The sequence below is a fragment of the Talpa occidentalis genome, unplaced genomic scaffold, assembly GCF_014898055.3.
Source record: "Talpa occidentalis isolate TD23 unplaced genomic scaffold, MPIMG_talOcc4v2.1 talOcc4.9, whole genome shotgun sequence".
Lineage (NCBI taxonomy): Eukaryota > Metazoa > Chordata > Mammalia > Eulipotyphla > Talpidae > Talpa > Talpa occidentalis.
Genome location: NW_023605305.1, coordinates 34,786,092 through 34,802,819, shown reverse-complemented (window position 1 = coordinate 34,802,819; position 16,728 = coordinate 34,786,092). Strand labels below are relative to the sequence as shown.

The 16,728-nt window shown below is 39.1% G+C and overlaps 1 protein-coding gene across 4 annotated transcripts in view; it reads right to left on the bottom strand.

Moving 5' to 3' along the window:
* Positions 1–16,728, bottom strand: part of UBTD2 (ubiquitin domain containing 2) — a 62,808-nt gene that overhangs the window by 16,992 nt on the left and 29,088 nt on the right. For all 4 annotated transcript variants that reach the window (XM_054691301.1, XM_037501137.2, XM_054691300.1 and 1 more), the window contains exon 2: positions 1,247–1,483. In XM_054691301.1, coding sequence (XP_054547276.1) covers positions 1,247–1,421 — 175 coding nt within the window. In that variant the 5' untranslated portion in view covers positions 1,422–1,483. The remainder of the gene's footprint in view (positions 1–1,246; positions 1,484–16,728) is intronic.

Genomic DNA, 16,728 nt, shown 5'->3' with positions numbered 1-16,728 from the left:
TCACATTCCAAAGCAAAGGAGAGAGGTTTCTAATAATACTCAGAGCCATAATCATTGAAAACTGCCCTTAAGAACACTTCCAAGTTTAGGTTTGCTCATTATGCTAAAAACAGATTTGATTTCAGCAATCAAAAAAGATAAACTCATGCCATTCACAGCAATGTGGATGGAGCTAGAAGGAACTATGCTCAGTGAAATAAATCAGAAGGAAAAAGAAAAATATCGGATGGTTTCACTTATATCGGGAATATAGGGGAACCAAATAAGACATCAGTGTAAAAAAAAAATAGTAACAGTACATAAACACAACAAAGCAAAAACAGACAATTATAAATTAGAGACATTCTGCAGGGGAGGAGGGAGAGGGATCAGAGGGAGGAGCACAGGGGACTGAGGTGATGGTACACGGGTGGAAATTCTATAGGGACTACACCTGAGGGGGTTGGGGGAGAAGCAAATATTGTTTATTTTTTTATTATTATTATTATTTTTTTTTTTATATAGAGGCATGTTTATTTATTTATTTATTTGTTTGTTTGTTTTGTTTATACATGCACTGGGTACAGTCAGAAGCGCGGGAGGGTGAGAGAATTCACCAGAGCCAGAGCAGGGAGCAGAGCAGGCAGAAGGACCGAAGTACACTGCTGAGGGGAGCAGCGGGCGGCAGGAGAGGTCTGCGCGCCATGTGGGACCCTCCTCCGGTGGCTGGGGAGCAGCCGGGGATCGAACCGGCGGTGCAGAGGCTGCGGGCAGCTTCGCAACCCAGCGCTCAACCGCTGCGCCACCGGGGAGGCCCAAGCAAATATTGTTTAAAAATGAACAATGATGTAAAATTTTTTAATTTAATTATTAAAAACAAATTTAAAAAAAAAGTGTAATGACCAAAAGAGTGACCATGGAGTCTCTATAATCTCTGAGCTCTAAATTGAGAGTGCCTCTTCAGTGCTGGAGGGGAAATGAAACAGTGATTCTAAAAGATTTGGGAGAGGGAGGAAGATGATGAAGAACTAGACTATATGGAAACTAGAAAGCAGAGGTTATCAAGTGTTCTCTTCCTTGAGATTAAAAAATTTAAAAACTAAAACTTTCTTCAGCTGAAAGATATACAAAGAAGCAAAGAACAACATTACTCCTTGGTACATTAAAAAAAAAAAAAAAGAAAACAGAAAAAGAAAACTTCCCATGTGTTTCCTGCTATTCAAAATGAGTTGATAGTGTTCCCCAAGTCCTACAGGGCCAGACCTACCATGTGGCAATGTTATGTTTGCACCATCAATGATTGCTTGCGCCAGTTCGTGATCATTGCTCTCGAAAGCATGTGCCGCAGCCTTCAACGCATCCCATATCTCTTTTCGGCCTTCAAAAGCTGGTGCGGTATCCCAAAACTCGTCCCTCTTGCTGCGCAGCTGTCCATCTGTCATGGGATAATCGCTTTTCCATTTTGGTTTCTCCTTTTTCAAAGGTTGGTTACGACCTAATGCAACTGAGAAAAAGAAAATGTTGTTATCAAAACCAAAATTTATAAAAGATGTGTTAAAAGCATCTGTTCCTCTTTGATTCTGTCATTAAAAGTATAGCAAGAACTTTACTACTAGCTAATTTTTAGATTCTGAAATTCTCCTAACCTCTTTTAGAACTGTAAGAGCAAATGGCTCTCTCCAAAACCTTCCAATGGCAAAGGAAGGATAAAGGATAGTTTAAAAAATTACTAGATAAATAAGTGTATCATCAGACTATATTATCAAGAGTCAAAAGATGCCATAAAAGAGAGGTAAGATACTAGGTAAAAAAATAAAGAGTAACAGTAGCTTGAATCTTAGGACATTTAGAGATATGAAGCCAGAAAGTGAGAACTAAGAAATCCCAAAGAGGCAAAAGATGGCCCTGTGGTGGTCAGACCACCAGATCCACAAGGAAACAGATCATAGGAGTGCTCGCCTCCTCCAGCACTTCCCACTTGCCTGTGGCCAAGGAACTGTGAATACCTCTCTGAAACTCATACAGGAGCTAATTTAGAAAGGGGTGAGGGAAAGGGGTGAGAATCAGTCTTCACTCTCTGGGGGAACTATTCAATAGGATTGGAAGAGGTGATTCTTGACTCTGGACCAAGCAAGACGCCGCTAACCACAAGAAGAACTAGAATGCCATACACTTAAATTCAATCTGAAAAAAGAAAAGGGCAGGAACCCACTCCTTTGTTGCCGCCAGTGGCAGCCTAGCTGCTTAGAGAATGTTACAGAGTAGTAGAGCCAGAACAAGTGTGAGGCAGCTTCTTTGTACCCAGATACTTACCTGGCCCTGATCACTGATCTCATGCTGACACAGAGAGCAAGTCTCACCATATACAGTGTCATAGATAAGAAATAGTTTGATAGATGGAAGAAGAGATAAAAAGAAAATTGAAGCTCGATGGAGTGTTGGGTAAGAGTGGGTGGGAAATAAATGACAGTGCAAGTGGGAAGGAGAGGGTGTACGTCAAAATTCAATGTTCTATATTTAATTGCAGGAAGAATACCAATTTAAAAGAAATTATTCTCAAAATGGTTCTAAAGAATCCATAAAATTAACCACTACCTCACTGGCCCAGGGCCAAATGAAATTTGACTATTCATAACAGAAGTAAAATGACCTAGGCCCTGAGCAATCGCTATACCATATGCCAGAACTATATTCTTGTATAACAAGACCCACTAATGCCACAGTGTATCTGGTTCATGCATGGATGAAATCACATTCTCTTCACTCAGTCTGGCCACTCCATCTTAAGGCAGCGCACATCAGGTCTTGCCTTCTCACCTTTAGAGCAGCACAGCATGCCAGCTGTTTTTTCCTTAAAACACTCAGTATCTTGACTCATGGTACTTTCTGGCCTTTAGTCCTTGTGAAATGCAAACCAGCTGAATTCTAATAGTGTGCACAACAGAGAAGAAAACTATCTACTTAGCAGCAGAGCTAGAAATAGAATCCAGGTTTCTTCCTTTAATCAACTAATATCTACTGAGTGTCAACTAAAGGTAACACTATAGATGCGCATACCAGCTTTAAATCAAATATGAGAAATAGTCTATACTAATGACTTTCCCCTGCATCTTCCAAGTGATAGATAAATGCAAATAGAACATTATTCTCTAGAAGGGTAGCAGAAAATATGTCAGATACTCACAACCCACCCCCTACTAACTCCACCAACAAGGTTAAATGAAAGGTGAATTTTATTTTCTGCTACATTAACCTTTAGATGAGTCAGAAACAGTTCAGGGTCCACGCAGTATAGTTTACTGAGCAGGGAGTGGAAGATAACTATTTGAAAAGTCATCGATTCAAACCTATTTAATTCTGGTCTACCCAAGTAGTTCCAGAGAATTATCTAGACCCATGTATATTAAATGTACCAGAGAAGTAACTAGGTGTAATTTTGTGATTACAAATCACAAGGCAAAGGCAAAAGTAACAAACCTTCACAATCTAAGTACTTAAAGCAAATAAATTGAAAGTTGTCCTCCAACAGAGGAATCCAACAAGAAAACAGTGTCATAACAAAAATAGAAAATATTCTGGTAAAAGTAAAAGCACCTTCCTTACAAATGTTAAGAAGTTCTATTTTGCCTCCCTCAACCTGCAGAAGGTGTAAGAATAAAATTCCATAAAAAGGATAGATGATACATGATGCTGCTGAAAGATAATCAATCCAAATGTATTTTCAAACCTACATGCTGTCAAAGTTTCAAAGTGATTACTTTGTAAAAAGTAAACAAGGCAAAACAAATGCTTTTCACATGAGGTGTTTACTTCTATTTCCACTTAGATCACTATTTTTCCTTGTATCATTAATATATATAATATAGAAAGTCTGCCTATAATAATTATTATTTTTAAAACCTTTGCAACATAAAATATTATTTTGGTGAAATCACTGAGTAATGTGATTTGTAACTTTCACTACAAAATATGAGATTAAAAGCTTTATGTTAGGGACCTCCCTGGTGGCACAAGGGGTTAAGATGCAGCACTACGAAGCTATCCGCAGCCACTGCAGCACAAGTTCAATCCCCGGCCAGGGAGCTACCCACCTGGCACAGCAGACCTCTCCTGTCTCACCTGCTGCTCCTCTCAGCAGTGTATTTCAGTCAATCTGCCTGTTCTGTTCCCCACTCTGTCTCTGGTGAATCCTCCCATACCCCACACCTCTGACTTGTATGCCAGTTCTTGTACACGTAAACTTTAAAAAAAAAAAAAAAGCCTCATGTTAAGTTAAATGTGGATGACTGTTAAACTACTGGGGGAAAATGATCATTAGCAAAAGCATACTCTCATAAAAACATGAAAATATGTAGCCTTGTTATGAGTTTAAAAAACACAGCAATGGGGGGCCTCCCTGGTGGTGCAAGGGGTTAAGCACCATACTATGAAGCAATCTGCAGCCTCTCCAGCACAAGTTCAATCCCCGGCCAGCCAGGGAGCAACCCACATGGTAAGGCAGACCTCTCCTGTCTCGCCTGCTGCTCCCCTCAGCAGTGTATTTCAGTCAGTCTGCCTGTTCTTTTCCCCATTCTGTCTCTGGTGAATCCTCTCACCTCCCACAACTCTGGCCTGTACCCCAGCTCTTGTATGCATAAATAAATCTTTAAAAAAAAAAGACAGCAATGATTGGTATATAATAAAACTACAAATGAGTGTTAAGTAAAAATAAATTTCTATATACTGTATACTTAAAAATCTTTAAACATTTTTGCAAAAATATATCAACACTAGCTAAATTTTTTTTCTTTTCATAATTTTTTTTTAAGATTTAATTATTTATTCATAGAAGAACCAGGGTACAGACCAGATGCATGGGAGGGTGAGAAGATTCACCAGAGACAGAGTGGGGTACAGAACAGGCAGACTGATGAAATACACTGCTGAGAAGAGCAGCAGGCGAGACAGGAGAGGTCTGCTGCGCCATGTGGGACCCTCGCTGGCCCGCAGGGATCAAACCGGCGCTGCAGAGGCTGTGGACAGCTTCACAGCGCTGTGCTCAACCGCCTGTGCCACCAGGGGAGGCCCTCTTTTCATAGTTTTTTAATAGAACCTGACATTCTGAGAACTTAGCACAAAGAACCTTTCTTAATTTCTAAAAGTACTTCTTTATGATGGTCATGCACTTTCCTTTTTTTTTTTTTTTTTTTTTGCACAGAAGAACTGGGTGAAGGCTAGAGGTGCTGGGAGTGAGAGGATTCACCAGAGAGAGCGGGGAACAGAACAGGCAAGATAGGAGAGGTCTGCCTATGTAGGTTAGCTCACTGGTTGGGGATGGAACTCAGATCATAGAGGTGACAGTGCTGAGACTTAACCCATAGGTCACCAGGGAGTCATGCACTATCTATGCATTTAACAGAGTACATATACAAGAATTTGCCAACCAAAACTTGTGCTTTGGTTTTAGGTTATTTCACAAACCTGTATTTCTGAAGACATCTGGATACAGAAATCAATCTAGTAGTTATGTAATTACATTTGCACAAAATCAACCATTTTCGATTATGAAGAAATAAGACTTAAATATCTACACTCAATTTGATTACATATTATGCTCTGAAACTTTCAGATTTATCTGTTTCAGACATCTTCTGACTCCTAACACCACAAGAAAAATGCTCACTAACATTCAGGTTATGTGGAATGAAGTGGCTATGCTTTTTTTTTTAAAGAGTGAATTTTTTTTTTTTTTAAGATTTATTTATTTATTTATACAAGCACTGGGTACAGTCAGAAGCGCGGGAGGGTGAAAGAATTCACCAGAGCCAGAGCAGGGAACAGAACAGGCAGACTAACGAAATACACTGCGGAGGGGAGCAGCGGGCGGTAGGAGAGGTCTGCGCGTCATGTGGGACCCTCGCCGGTGACTGGGGATCGAACCGGCTCTGCAGAGGCTGCGGGCAGCTTCACAGCCCAGGGCTCAACCGCTGCACCACCGGGAAGGCCCCGAAGTGGCTATGCTTTAACAATGAATTCAAAGACAGCAAACATCTGCTGGTCTCCAAATTTCTGTCTCTAAATCTTTAAACTGCAGGCATTCAACCATAATTAGCTTTATTTCATGGTTTATACCTGTAAGAAAAGATTTTCTTACACATGTAAGAAAAGATAAATCTAAATTGAAAAATTTCTCAGAAAATACACCTTCACCATCAATTACATTTACCACTTTCAAAACTTTGCAAATACCTTCTTCTCAGAAGTCTCTTAATTAATTCATCTACTCTTTATCTTTCCCTACAAACTTTCAACACTTCTTCCCACTCTGTGACAAAGATCAGACATGCAGAAAAAATAAGAAAGATTGTTTCTCAGAGTTAAACAGCAAACAGTTAAATATTTACCTTAAATATTTTTACTTCACATTTGAATGCATTTTGCAGAAAACTCATGTTGATATCTAATTGATAAAAAAAAAAAAGACCTCCAAAATGAAGTATGTTTTGGGCCTCCCTGGTGGCGCAACGGTTGAGTGCTGGGTTGCGAAGCTGCCCGCAGCCTCTGCAGCGCCGGTTCAATCCCTGGCTGCTCCCCGGCCACCAGAGGAGGGTCCCACATGGCGCACAGACCTCTCCTGCCGCCCGCTGCTCCCCTCAGTAGTGTACTTCGGTCCTTCTGCCTGCTCTGCTCCCCGCTCTGGCTCTGGTGAATTCTCTCACCTTCCCGCGCTTCTGACTATACCCAGTGCTTGTATAAATAAAATAAATCTTTAAAAAAAAATGAAGTATGTTTATAGCTGTTTCCCTGTTTTGAGTTCCTCTCTGAAAAACCTGATTTAATATTGGAACTCTTCGGGGCCTCCCTGGTGGTGCAAGGGGTTAAGCACAGCACTATGAAGCAATCCACAGCCTCTGTAGCACGAGTTCGATCCCCGGCCAGCCAGGGAGCAACCCATACAGTGCAGCAGACCTCTCCTGTCTAACCTGCTGCCCGCTGCTCCCCTCAGCAGTGTACTTTGGTCAATCTGCCTGTTCTGTTCCCCACTCTGTCTCTGGTGAATCCTCTCACCCCCACCCCTGCATCTCTGGGCTGTACCCCAGCTCTTATATACATAAATAAACAAATCTTTAAAAAAATATTGGAACTCTTCAAATGATGAAAAGGGAGGCCACAATGCAGTGGTAAAATAAATATTAAGATATGACTCAAGTAATAATAATAGCTTGACTAGATTGGAAACCAGAAGCATCAGTTTCCCCAACACAACAGAGGCACACACTGAACAGAGAGATCACCATCAAAGAACAAAACGTTACAAAGAATTCTGAAAACTTTAAAGCAGCAAGGAACAGGATAATGTTTTAATGTTCAATTGATTAGCATCTTAAGATCATGAAAATGAAAGGAAAATTTTTCTATCATTCCAGAGTTAAGAACAGATCCTACAAGATCCTTCTATAACAGATTGTGCTAGACTGAAAGGATACTCATATTTTATTCTCATGTAAATCTATAATGCACTATATATACATATTTGTATATGTATATACACATATTCCTTTTACCTAAAGTGACTACAACTGCCAAAATAAAAATAGGGATATGAGGATTAAAATTTAGCTTGAAATAAGAGCATCAGGCTGCCAACAGTCTGTACCACACCCATACCTTCTCTATTCCCTGAGAATTTGGTGGGGAAGAGACCTTAGGTTACATGAATAAACCTTATTATTTGACAGAAAGAAATTAAGAACCAATAAAGATTAGATTGCAAGTTCAGAGTTCTTTCCACCGGCACTGAGAAATGTGCTTTCTTTTACAAACCAAATCAATTATGAAATTCACTCAAAATTGTGGGTTTTGTTATGAATAATAAATTATGTCTGATCCGACAAAGGAAAAACTTGGACGAGTAGAGTGATTTCCAAAATATGTAAGTAAAATAAAAGCAATATACAGGACTGTATATACATAGGTAGTACCTTCTGTTTAAGGAAACAGAAGAAGAAAGAATCTCTATGGCTACTTAAAAGCCAAAACACATCTAAAAGACTAAACCAAAAATGAAAGAAATGGTTATTTACAGGGTATTGGAGTAGACAGGATAGAAACAGGAGCAAGTTTTTTTACATAGGCTTTTATTATAGATTTGATTTTTGAAAAACTGAAAATGTTTTATATATGCAAAACCATGTCAAAGTAAAAAAGCAATTCCTAACACTGAACACAGATTAACTGCTTATCAAATATTAACATGTGCAAAGAAAATCATTATTCCAAGTTAACAGTGAACATGGTTCTCTGAGTATACTGATCTTGAGTGGGACAAATTCGAAGAAACAAAACTATAAAGTCAGCTTAAACTTCACTCAGGTTAAAGTACTAGTAAGAATTCACTAGGGACCTCCCTGGTGGTGCAAGGGGTTAAGCAACACACTATGAAGCAGTCTGCAGCCTCTGCAGCACGAGTTCCATCCCTGGCCAGCCAGGGAGCAACCCACATGGTGCAGAAGACCTCTCCTGTCTCGCCCGCTGCTCCCCTCAGCAGTGTGTTTTAGTCGGTCTACCTGTTCTGTTCCCCACTCTGTCTCTGGTGAATCCTCTCACCCCCCGCATCCCTGGCCTATACCCCAGCTCTTGTATGCATAAATAAATAAACCTTTAAGAAAAAAAAATTCACTAGAATACCAATTACTGTAATTTCAAACTATTTGATGTTTACTATAGGATAAAGCAAATAAGGAACCATAAGAATAATAGGAACCAAGATTTTTAATGAAAGGAAAAAATTTTAAATATTTAATTTTGATTGGCAATATCAATAGGAACCATTTAATAATGAAATGTGACAGGTCCTCCTTTTAAAGACCTAAAAAAACAACAAACCAGTAAGAAAAAACATATCTAGCCCCCAGATCTTAGCTCTAAATCCCACTCCTACTAAACAGTACTAAGGTAATTAGAGAAATAGTTCTATGACTAGGATTTGGAAAATTAAAAGCAGGCCTATGACATCTGATTGTGCTGAGAGCGCTACAGAAAGTGCTCAAGACTAGCAACATCAACCAAAGGTACAAAGGAGAATCTCTGAAGGAGACAACATCGATTTCATTTATTTATTTTGATTTTTTTATTTGACATTGATTTCAGAGCATCAAGAATAACTGGAATTGATTTTACTATATTGAATAAAAATTCATGATTCTCTATTATTAAAAGAGGGAGTGAAAGAAGAAAAGCTCTTCCTTACTGAAGAATGCTAGAAATAAAGGAAGAAAAGAACAACATATTTGAAAGAATCACTCTTTTAGAAGCCTGAAGCTGATTCAGGTAAGGATCATTAATTGATATACTAAAGCCTCATGGGTAACAGGATATATAAGGTATGAGAGTATTGCCCTATAAATGCTAACTGCCAAAGAGATATTTAGGTATCTGACATTCATTACCTTAACCAAATGACTAAATTTAATCTCCTGGTATGATGCAATATGAAGAATGCAAAATAAAGATAAAGTGTTCTTAGGCCTTCTGATGGTACAAGGGGTTAAGTCTTAGCACTATGAAGCTATCAGCAACCACTGCAGCATGAGTTTGATCCCTGGCCAGGTTGCTGACCCACATGGAGCAGCAGACCTCTCTTGTCTCACCCGATGCTCCCCTCAGCAGTGGATTTCAGTAGATCTGCCTGTTCTGCTCCCTACTCTGTCTCTGGTGAATCATCTCATCCGCCCCCCACCTCTGATGTACACCCCAGCTCTTGTATGCATAAGTAAAATAAATCTAATAAAGATGAAGTTTTCTTATCCAGATCTTTACACTCTTGAATCTAATTAAACTTCTAAACCAAAATTCTTGTATAGGAAATAAAAAGGGTAAAAATAAATGTTTAAATTAACTTCAGACATTGCCAAATATTCCCTGGAGGGCAAAACTGTTCCCAGTTGAGAACCACTTGGCCTACATCAAATGAAACAAAATAAGAACTTAGTCTGGAATCTATTAAAAAAAATCATAAAAACAAAAATAACCAATATCAATCAGGACTAAAACACATGACATCACTATAGACCCAGCAGACATTAAAACGACAGTAAGGGATATACACTCAGGAAAAATAATTTGACTTGCTCTGTCTATACTAAAGAGATTGAATTGGGGCCTCCCTGGTGGCACAAAGGGTTAAGACACAGCACTATGAAGCTATCAGCAGCCTCTGCAGCACTAGTTTGATCCCTGTCCAGGGAGATGACCCACATGGCACAACAGACCTCTCCTGCCTCGCCTGCTGCTCCCCTCAGCAGTGTACTTCAGTGGATCTGCTTGTTCTGTTCCCCACTCTGTCTCTGGTGAATCCTCTCACTCTCCCTCCCCCTGGTACCTCTGGCCTGTACCCCAGTTCTTGTATGTATAAATAAATAATTTTTTAAAAAATAAAAAATAAAGATACTGAATTCATTTAAAAAAACTTCTCAGCAAAGAAAACTCCAGGTTCTGATGATTTTACTATTGAATTCTATCTACATATAAAGAAGAAATGATAATCACTCACAATCATTTAAAACAGAGACAGGAATGACCCAATTCAATTTACGAGGCCACAACTGCACTGATAAAACAAGACAAATGTATTAAACTATGCTTCATAAATGCAGTTCCAAAGATGAAGTAAAGAACTTGTTAGCCAAGTGAAAGGATTACATACTTGCATCAAAGGAAATATTAAAGTCAATTAGGTTGAAAGAAAATGGTAACAAATGAAAATCGACAGAAAGGAATCTACACAAAGAAATGGGGAGCATCAGAAATTGTTAACTACATGGAAAAATATAACATATTTAAATTTATTATCCAGACCTCCTTAAGAAATAACTGAGTGATAGATGATAATAATATCACTCAGTTATCATCAGATCACTCAGATATCATCAGAAAAACTAGAGTAAGAACTTCCAAAAATCTCTAAAAATGCAACAAAAACACTGGCAAAAAAACTGTCAAACTTCTTCAGTACTCTGGACATTAACCAAAGATTTTTAACAATCTGGGGAGTACCTATTCTTTCATATTCGAGGAAAATAGCTGCATTCAGATAAAACTGTGAATACTGTGGTGGGTTTTTTTTTGTTTGTTTTTTGGGTTTTTTTTAGAAAAAAAATTTTTTTTAAAAAGATTTATTTTATTTATTTATACAAGCACTGGGTATAGTCAGAAGCGCGGGAGGGTGAGAGAATTCACCAGAGCCAGAGCTGGGAGCAGAGAAGGCAGAGTGACGAAGTACAATGCTGAGGGGAGCAGCGGGCGGGCGGGCTGCAGGAGAGGTCTGCCCGCCATGTGGGACCCTCCTCCGGTGGCCAGGGAGCAGCCGGGGATTGAACAGGCGCTGCAGAGGCTGCGGGCAGCTTCGCAACCCAGCACTCAACCGCTGCGCCACCGGGGAGGCCCTACTGTGGTGTTTTAATATACCTAGACCCCATCCTCCTCTCCCAGCACCAGGGTAGCCTTGAAAAACAACACACAGCAATCACAATGAAAATCAGCAGCCCAACAGTTTCAGACACACTCAGAACAGGGTTTGAGCTCTTTAAATACTTCATTTTCAGGGCCCTCCCTGGTGGCAGAGGAGTTAAAGTCTCAGTGCTGTGAAGCTATCACCAGCCACTGCTGCATGAGTTTGAGGCCCAGCCAAGGAGCTAACCCACACAGCAAAGCAGACCTCCCTGTCTCGCGCACTGCTCCCCTCAGCAGTGTATTTTAGTCAATCCAGAGTGGGTTCTGCTCCCCACTCTGTCTTAGTGAATCCTCTAACCCCCAGCACCTCTGGCCTACACAAAGTTCTTGTATGCATAAATAAAAATAAATCTTTAAAAAATTAAAATTATGGAGTTAAAAATTACAGTAACAAGTAAAAATTCACCAGAGAGGCAAAAATGAAGATTTGAGTAGGCAGAAAAAACAGTAAGTGAACTTGAATATAGGTCAAGTGAAATGATCCAGTCTGCGGTACATTAAAGAAAAAACACATGAAGGAAAAAACACAGACCCTCCACAGATCTTGATACCAATATAGCGGGAGTCTTAGAAGGGAGAGAAAGGGTGGAGAGACTACTGAAAGAAATAATGGTAAAAAAGTCTCAAACATGATGAAAATAATACCAATCTAAGTATACAAATAAGCTCTGCAAACTCAGATACCCTCATCTAGTCACATTATAATTAAAATGTCAAAAATCAAAACTAGAGAAATAGTGAAAGAACAAGAAAAAACTCCTCATATACAAGTAATCCTCAAAAGGATTAACAGCCAATTTCTCATCAGAAACCAAGCAGGCCAGTTCATATTCAATGTAATGAAGAATGTCAACCAAGAATTCTATATCCAACAAAATTCTGTATATTTTGAAAGTCAAGGAGAAAGTAAATCAGTCCAGATTTTTAAAAGAAGAGATTTGTTGCTAGCAGACAAGCTCTACAGTAGACTCCTTCAGGTTGAAATAAAAGGAAAATGGATAATAACCTGCATGTACACAAAAAAATAAAAAACATCAATAAAGGTAAATTTACACATACATATTAGCATATGCAAATTTACATAGGCCAATGTAAAAGACAGCATATATATTTTTATTTGCAATTTGTGTTTCTTCATATTTGCTTTTTTTTTTAAGATTTATTTTATTTATACAAGAGCTGAGGTATAGGCCAGAGACACGGAAGGGTGACAGGAGCCACCAGAGACAGAGTGGAGAGCAGAACAGACAGACCGAAAGTACTGCTGAGGGGAGCAGTGGGCAAGACAGGAGAGGTCTGCCGTACCATGTGGGCATCTCCCTGGCCAGCCAGGAATCGAATCTGCTGCAAAGGCTGCAGACAGCTACACAGCACTGTGCTCAACCCGCTGCGCCACCAGGGAGACCCCCTCGGAGGCCCCCTCAAATTTGCTTTAAAGGACAATTGTTTGGAGCAATATTTATAAAACAACATTGGTGGGCAGACAATGTATAAAGATATAATTTGGGGCCTTCCTGGTGGCCTAAAGGGTTAAGCACAGCACTGTGAGGCTATCCACAGCCTTTGCAGCACAGTTTGATCCCTGCCCGGCCAGGGAGCTACCCCACATGGCGCAGCAAACCTCTCCTGTCTCACCCGCTGCTCCCCTCAGCAATGTGTTTCAGTCAGTCTGCATGTTCTGTTCCCCACTCTGTCTCTGGTGAATCCTCTCACCTCCCACCCCAGTACCTCTAGCCTGTACCCCAGTTCTTGTATGCATAAATAAATCTTTTTAAAAAAAAAGATATAAATCTTTTGTATGCCCATAACAGCACCAGAAAATGGCAGAGGAACAAAGTAGGAACTATGTAAGTTTTTATATGCTATTGAAACAAGGTTGCTTTCCATGAGAACTACATTATTGTAAATTAAGGTGTTGATTACAATCCCCACAGCAACCGCTAAGAAAATGACTTTTGTCCAAGAATGACAAAAAAATCAAAGTACACTAGAAAATATTTAACATAAAAGGCAGTACAAATGTAGGGACAGATGGTAAAAAAAGAGTAAGACATAAAACAGCAAAATGGTAGGCATAAAATCTGACTTATAATAATTACATGAAAAATAAATATTAAGCATCCTAATGAAATGTTAAAATATGCAGAATGAACAAAAAAGTCATAATCCAACCATATGATTCCCACAACAGACACATTTTAAATTGAAAAACACAAGTTGAAAACAAAAAAGGATGAAAAATATATATCACACAAGCAGTAACTTAAAGACTGACTATACTTATATCAAACAAAATAGACCTTATCTGACATAAAATTTCATTGGAGACAAAGAACACTACAATAGGTCAATTCATAAGGAACACATAACAATTATAAATATATATTTTCCTAACAAAGATTATATAAGGGAAATGTTGACAAAACTGAAGGAAAAGAACAGCTCTACAGGAGCTGAAAACTTCAACATTCTACTTTCAATAATGGATAGAACAACTAGTCAGAATATCAATTAAAAAAACAGAATCTGAACAATACCATAAGCCACGTAAAACTTAACAGACATTTATAGAACACTCCACCTAACAAGAGCAAAATATATATTCTTAAGTACACATGGAAATTCTCCAGGCTAGATTAACAAGTTAGGCTACAAGACACATCTCAACTAACTTAAGGCTGAAATCTCACAATGTATCTTCTTTGCCTATAAAAAGAATGAAGACAGAAATTAATAACAATGAAAACTGGAAAATTCAGAAATATCTAGAAATTAAACACCACACTTTTATATAGTCAACAGACCATATAAAAAACTGCAAAAAATAATAACACACCAAGACAAATGAAAACAAAAACACATGTGATAGAGGAAAACTACTTTCAGAGGAAAATTTGTAACAGTGGATGTAAATCTCTACATTAAAAAAGGACTCAGGGCCTCCCTACTGGCCCAAGGGGTTAAGACACAACCTATGGAGCTATCCTCAGCCTCTGCAGCAGGAGTTTGATCCCCTCCCTGAGACTGATCCCCTCCCCAGCCTACCAGGAAGCAACCCACATGGTGCAGCAGACCTCTTTTGTCTCGCCCCGTTGCTCCCCTCAGCAGTGTATTTCACTCAATCCACCTATTCTGTTCCCCGCTCCATCTCTGGTGAATCCTCTAACCCCCCACACCTCTGGCCTACACCCCAGTTCTTGTATGCATAAATAAATAAATCTTTTTAAAAAAGGGACTCAGTCAACTAGTTGAAGACCTAAATAGAACAAAACCAAAAACTTGCCTTTCCAAGCAAGAGGGGAATTACGAGCAGACTGCCTCCAAACTTAACTACACTATCAGCTCTCCCAGATCTCCAATCTGCATACACTATAGACCTGGACCATGCAGTCTCCATATATATAAAGTGATCTCGTTAATCTAACTTTATACCTTAGGGAACTAAAAAACAAAAAAAGCAAAGTAAACAAAAAACTAGCAGAAGAAAGGTAATAATAAAGACTAGTGGAAATAAATGAAATCGAAAACAATCAGAATCAATAGATTCAACAAAATACAAAGTTAGATCTTTAAAAAGAACAAAACTGACAAGCCTTTTTAAAAAATTTATTTATTTATGAATACAAGAACCAGGGTAACAGGTCAGTGGTGCGATGGGTGAGAGGATTCACCAGAGACAGAGCGGGGAACAGAACAGGCAGACCAACTGAAATAAACTGCTGAGGAGAGCAGCAGGGCGAGACAGGAGAGGTCTGCCGCACCATGTGGGTTGCTTCCTGGTAGGCTGGGGAGGGGATCAAACTCGGGGAGCAGCCAGCTTCACAGTGCTGTGCTTAACAATCCTTGCACCACCAGAGAGGCCCAAAACTGACAAGTCTTTAGCTGAACTGACTACAGAATAGATGAAATCTAAGATATATAAAGAACCTATACAACTCAATAAAAAGAAAACCACCCAATCAAAAACTGGGCAGAAGAGCTAAGTAGATACTCTTCCAAAGAAAACATACAAAATGGCCAACAGGCACAGGAAAGAAATGTTCATCATCACTTATCAGGGCAATGAAAATCAAAGCCACAAGATACCATCTCACACATGTGAGAATGGCCCATGTCAAAAAGACTAGAAGCAAATGTCGGCAAGGATGTAGAGATAAAGAAACCCTCATACATAGTTGGTCAGACTGTAGTCTGATCCGGCCCCTATGTAAAACAGTATGGAGATTTCTCAAAATATTATATCTACCATATGACCCAGCAATTCCACTTCCAGGTACCAACCAGAGGAATGCAAAAGCACTAACTCAAAGAGATATATTCACTCCAATGTTCTTTGCAACACTATTTACAACAGCCAAATTATGGAAACTGAAATGCTCAATAACAAAAAGATTAGAAAAATGTGGTATATATACACAATGGAATATAAATGGAATATTTATATATTTATATTATATATAGGTGTATATATAAAGATGAAATCTTACCATTTATAACAACCTGGATGGAGCTGAAGAGGATAATGCTAAGTGAATGTCAGAAGGAGAAAGACAAATATCAGATGGTTTCACTTATATTTGGAATACAGAGAAACCAAACAAAGGGTCAGACAAAACCAAACCAATAACAAACCCTAAAAACCTGACTGTTTTTAGGGTAACAAGGGGGAGGGAAGAATCAACATGGGGAGGCAAACGTGGGTGCCTTGGTAGGTATGATGTGGTGGTAGGTATGATGTGGTAGGTATGATGTGGTGACATGCATCTGAGGAAGAGTGCTCAAGGGGGAGGCAACAAAGGGGAGGGAAGAATCAACATGGGGAGGCGATCGTGGACTATGGTGAAATGTGGATGCCTTGGTGGTAGGTGTGGTGTGGCGACATGCATCTGAGGAAGAGTGCTCCTATGCCTCCTATGTCTCTGATTCACAAAGAGCTGTATACCAGTTACCTCAAAACAAAACAAAAAAAAGTGAAGCTAAAAATAAATAGAACAAGTAGAACTAAAAAATGAAGAAAGTGCAGCTATTGCTACTGACCTACAGAAACAAAAGGAATTATAAGAGAACAGTTATACACCAATCAATGAGATGATCTAGATGGAATAAACAAATTCCTAGAAACACAGGAATGATCAAAATATACTTAGAAATAGAAAATCTCAAAGAACATCTAACAAGTAAAGAGACTGAATCAGTACTCAAATGCCCAACAAAAATCCCAGGACCAGATGGCTTTATTGTTGTATTCTACTAACCAAT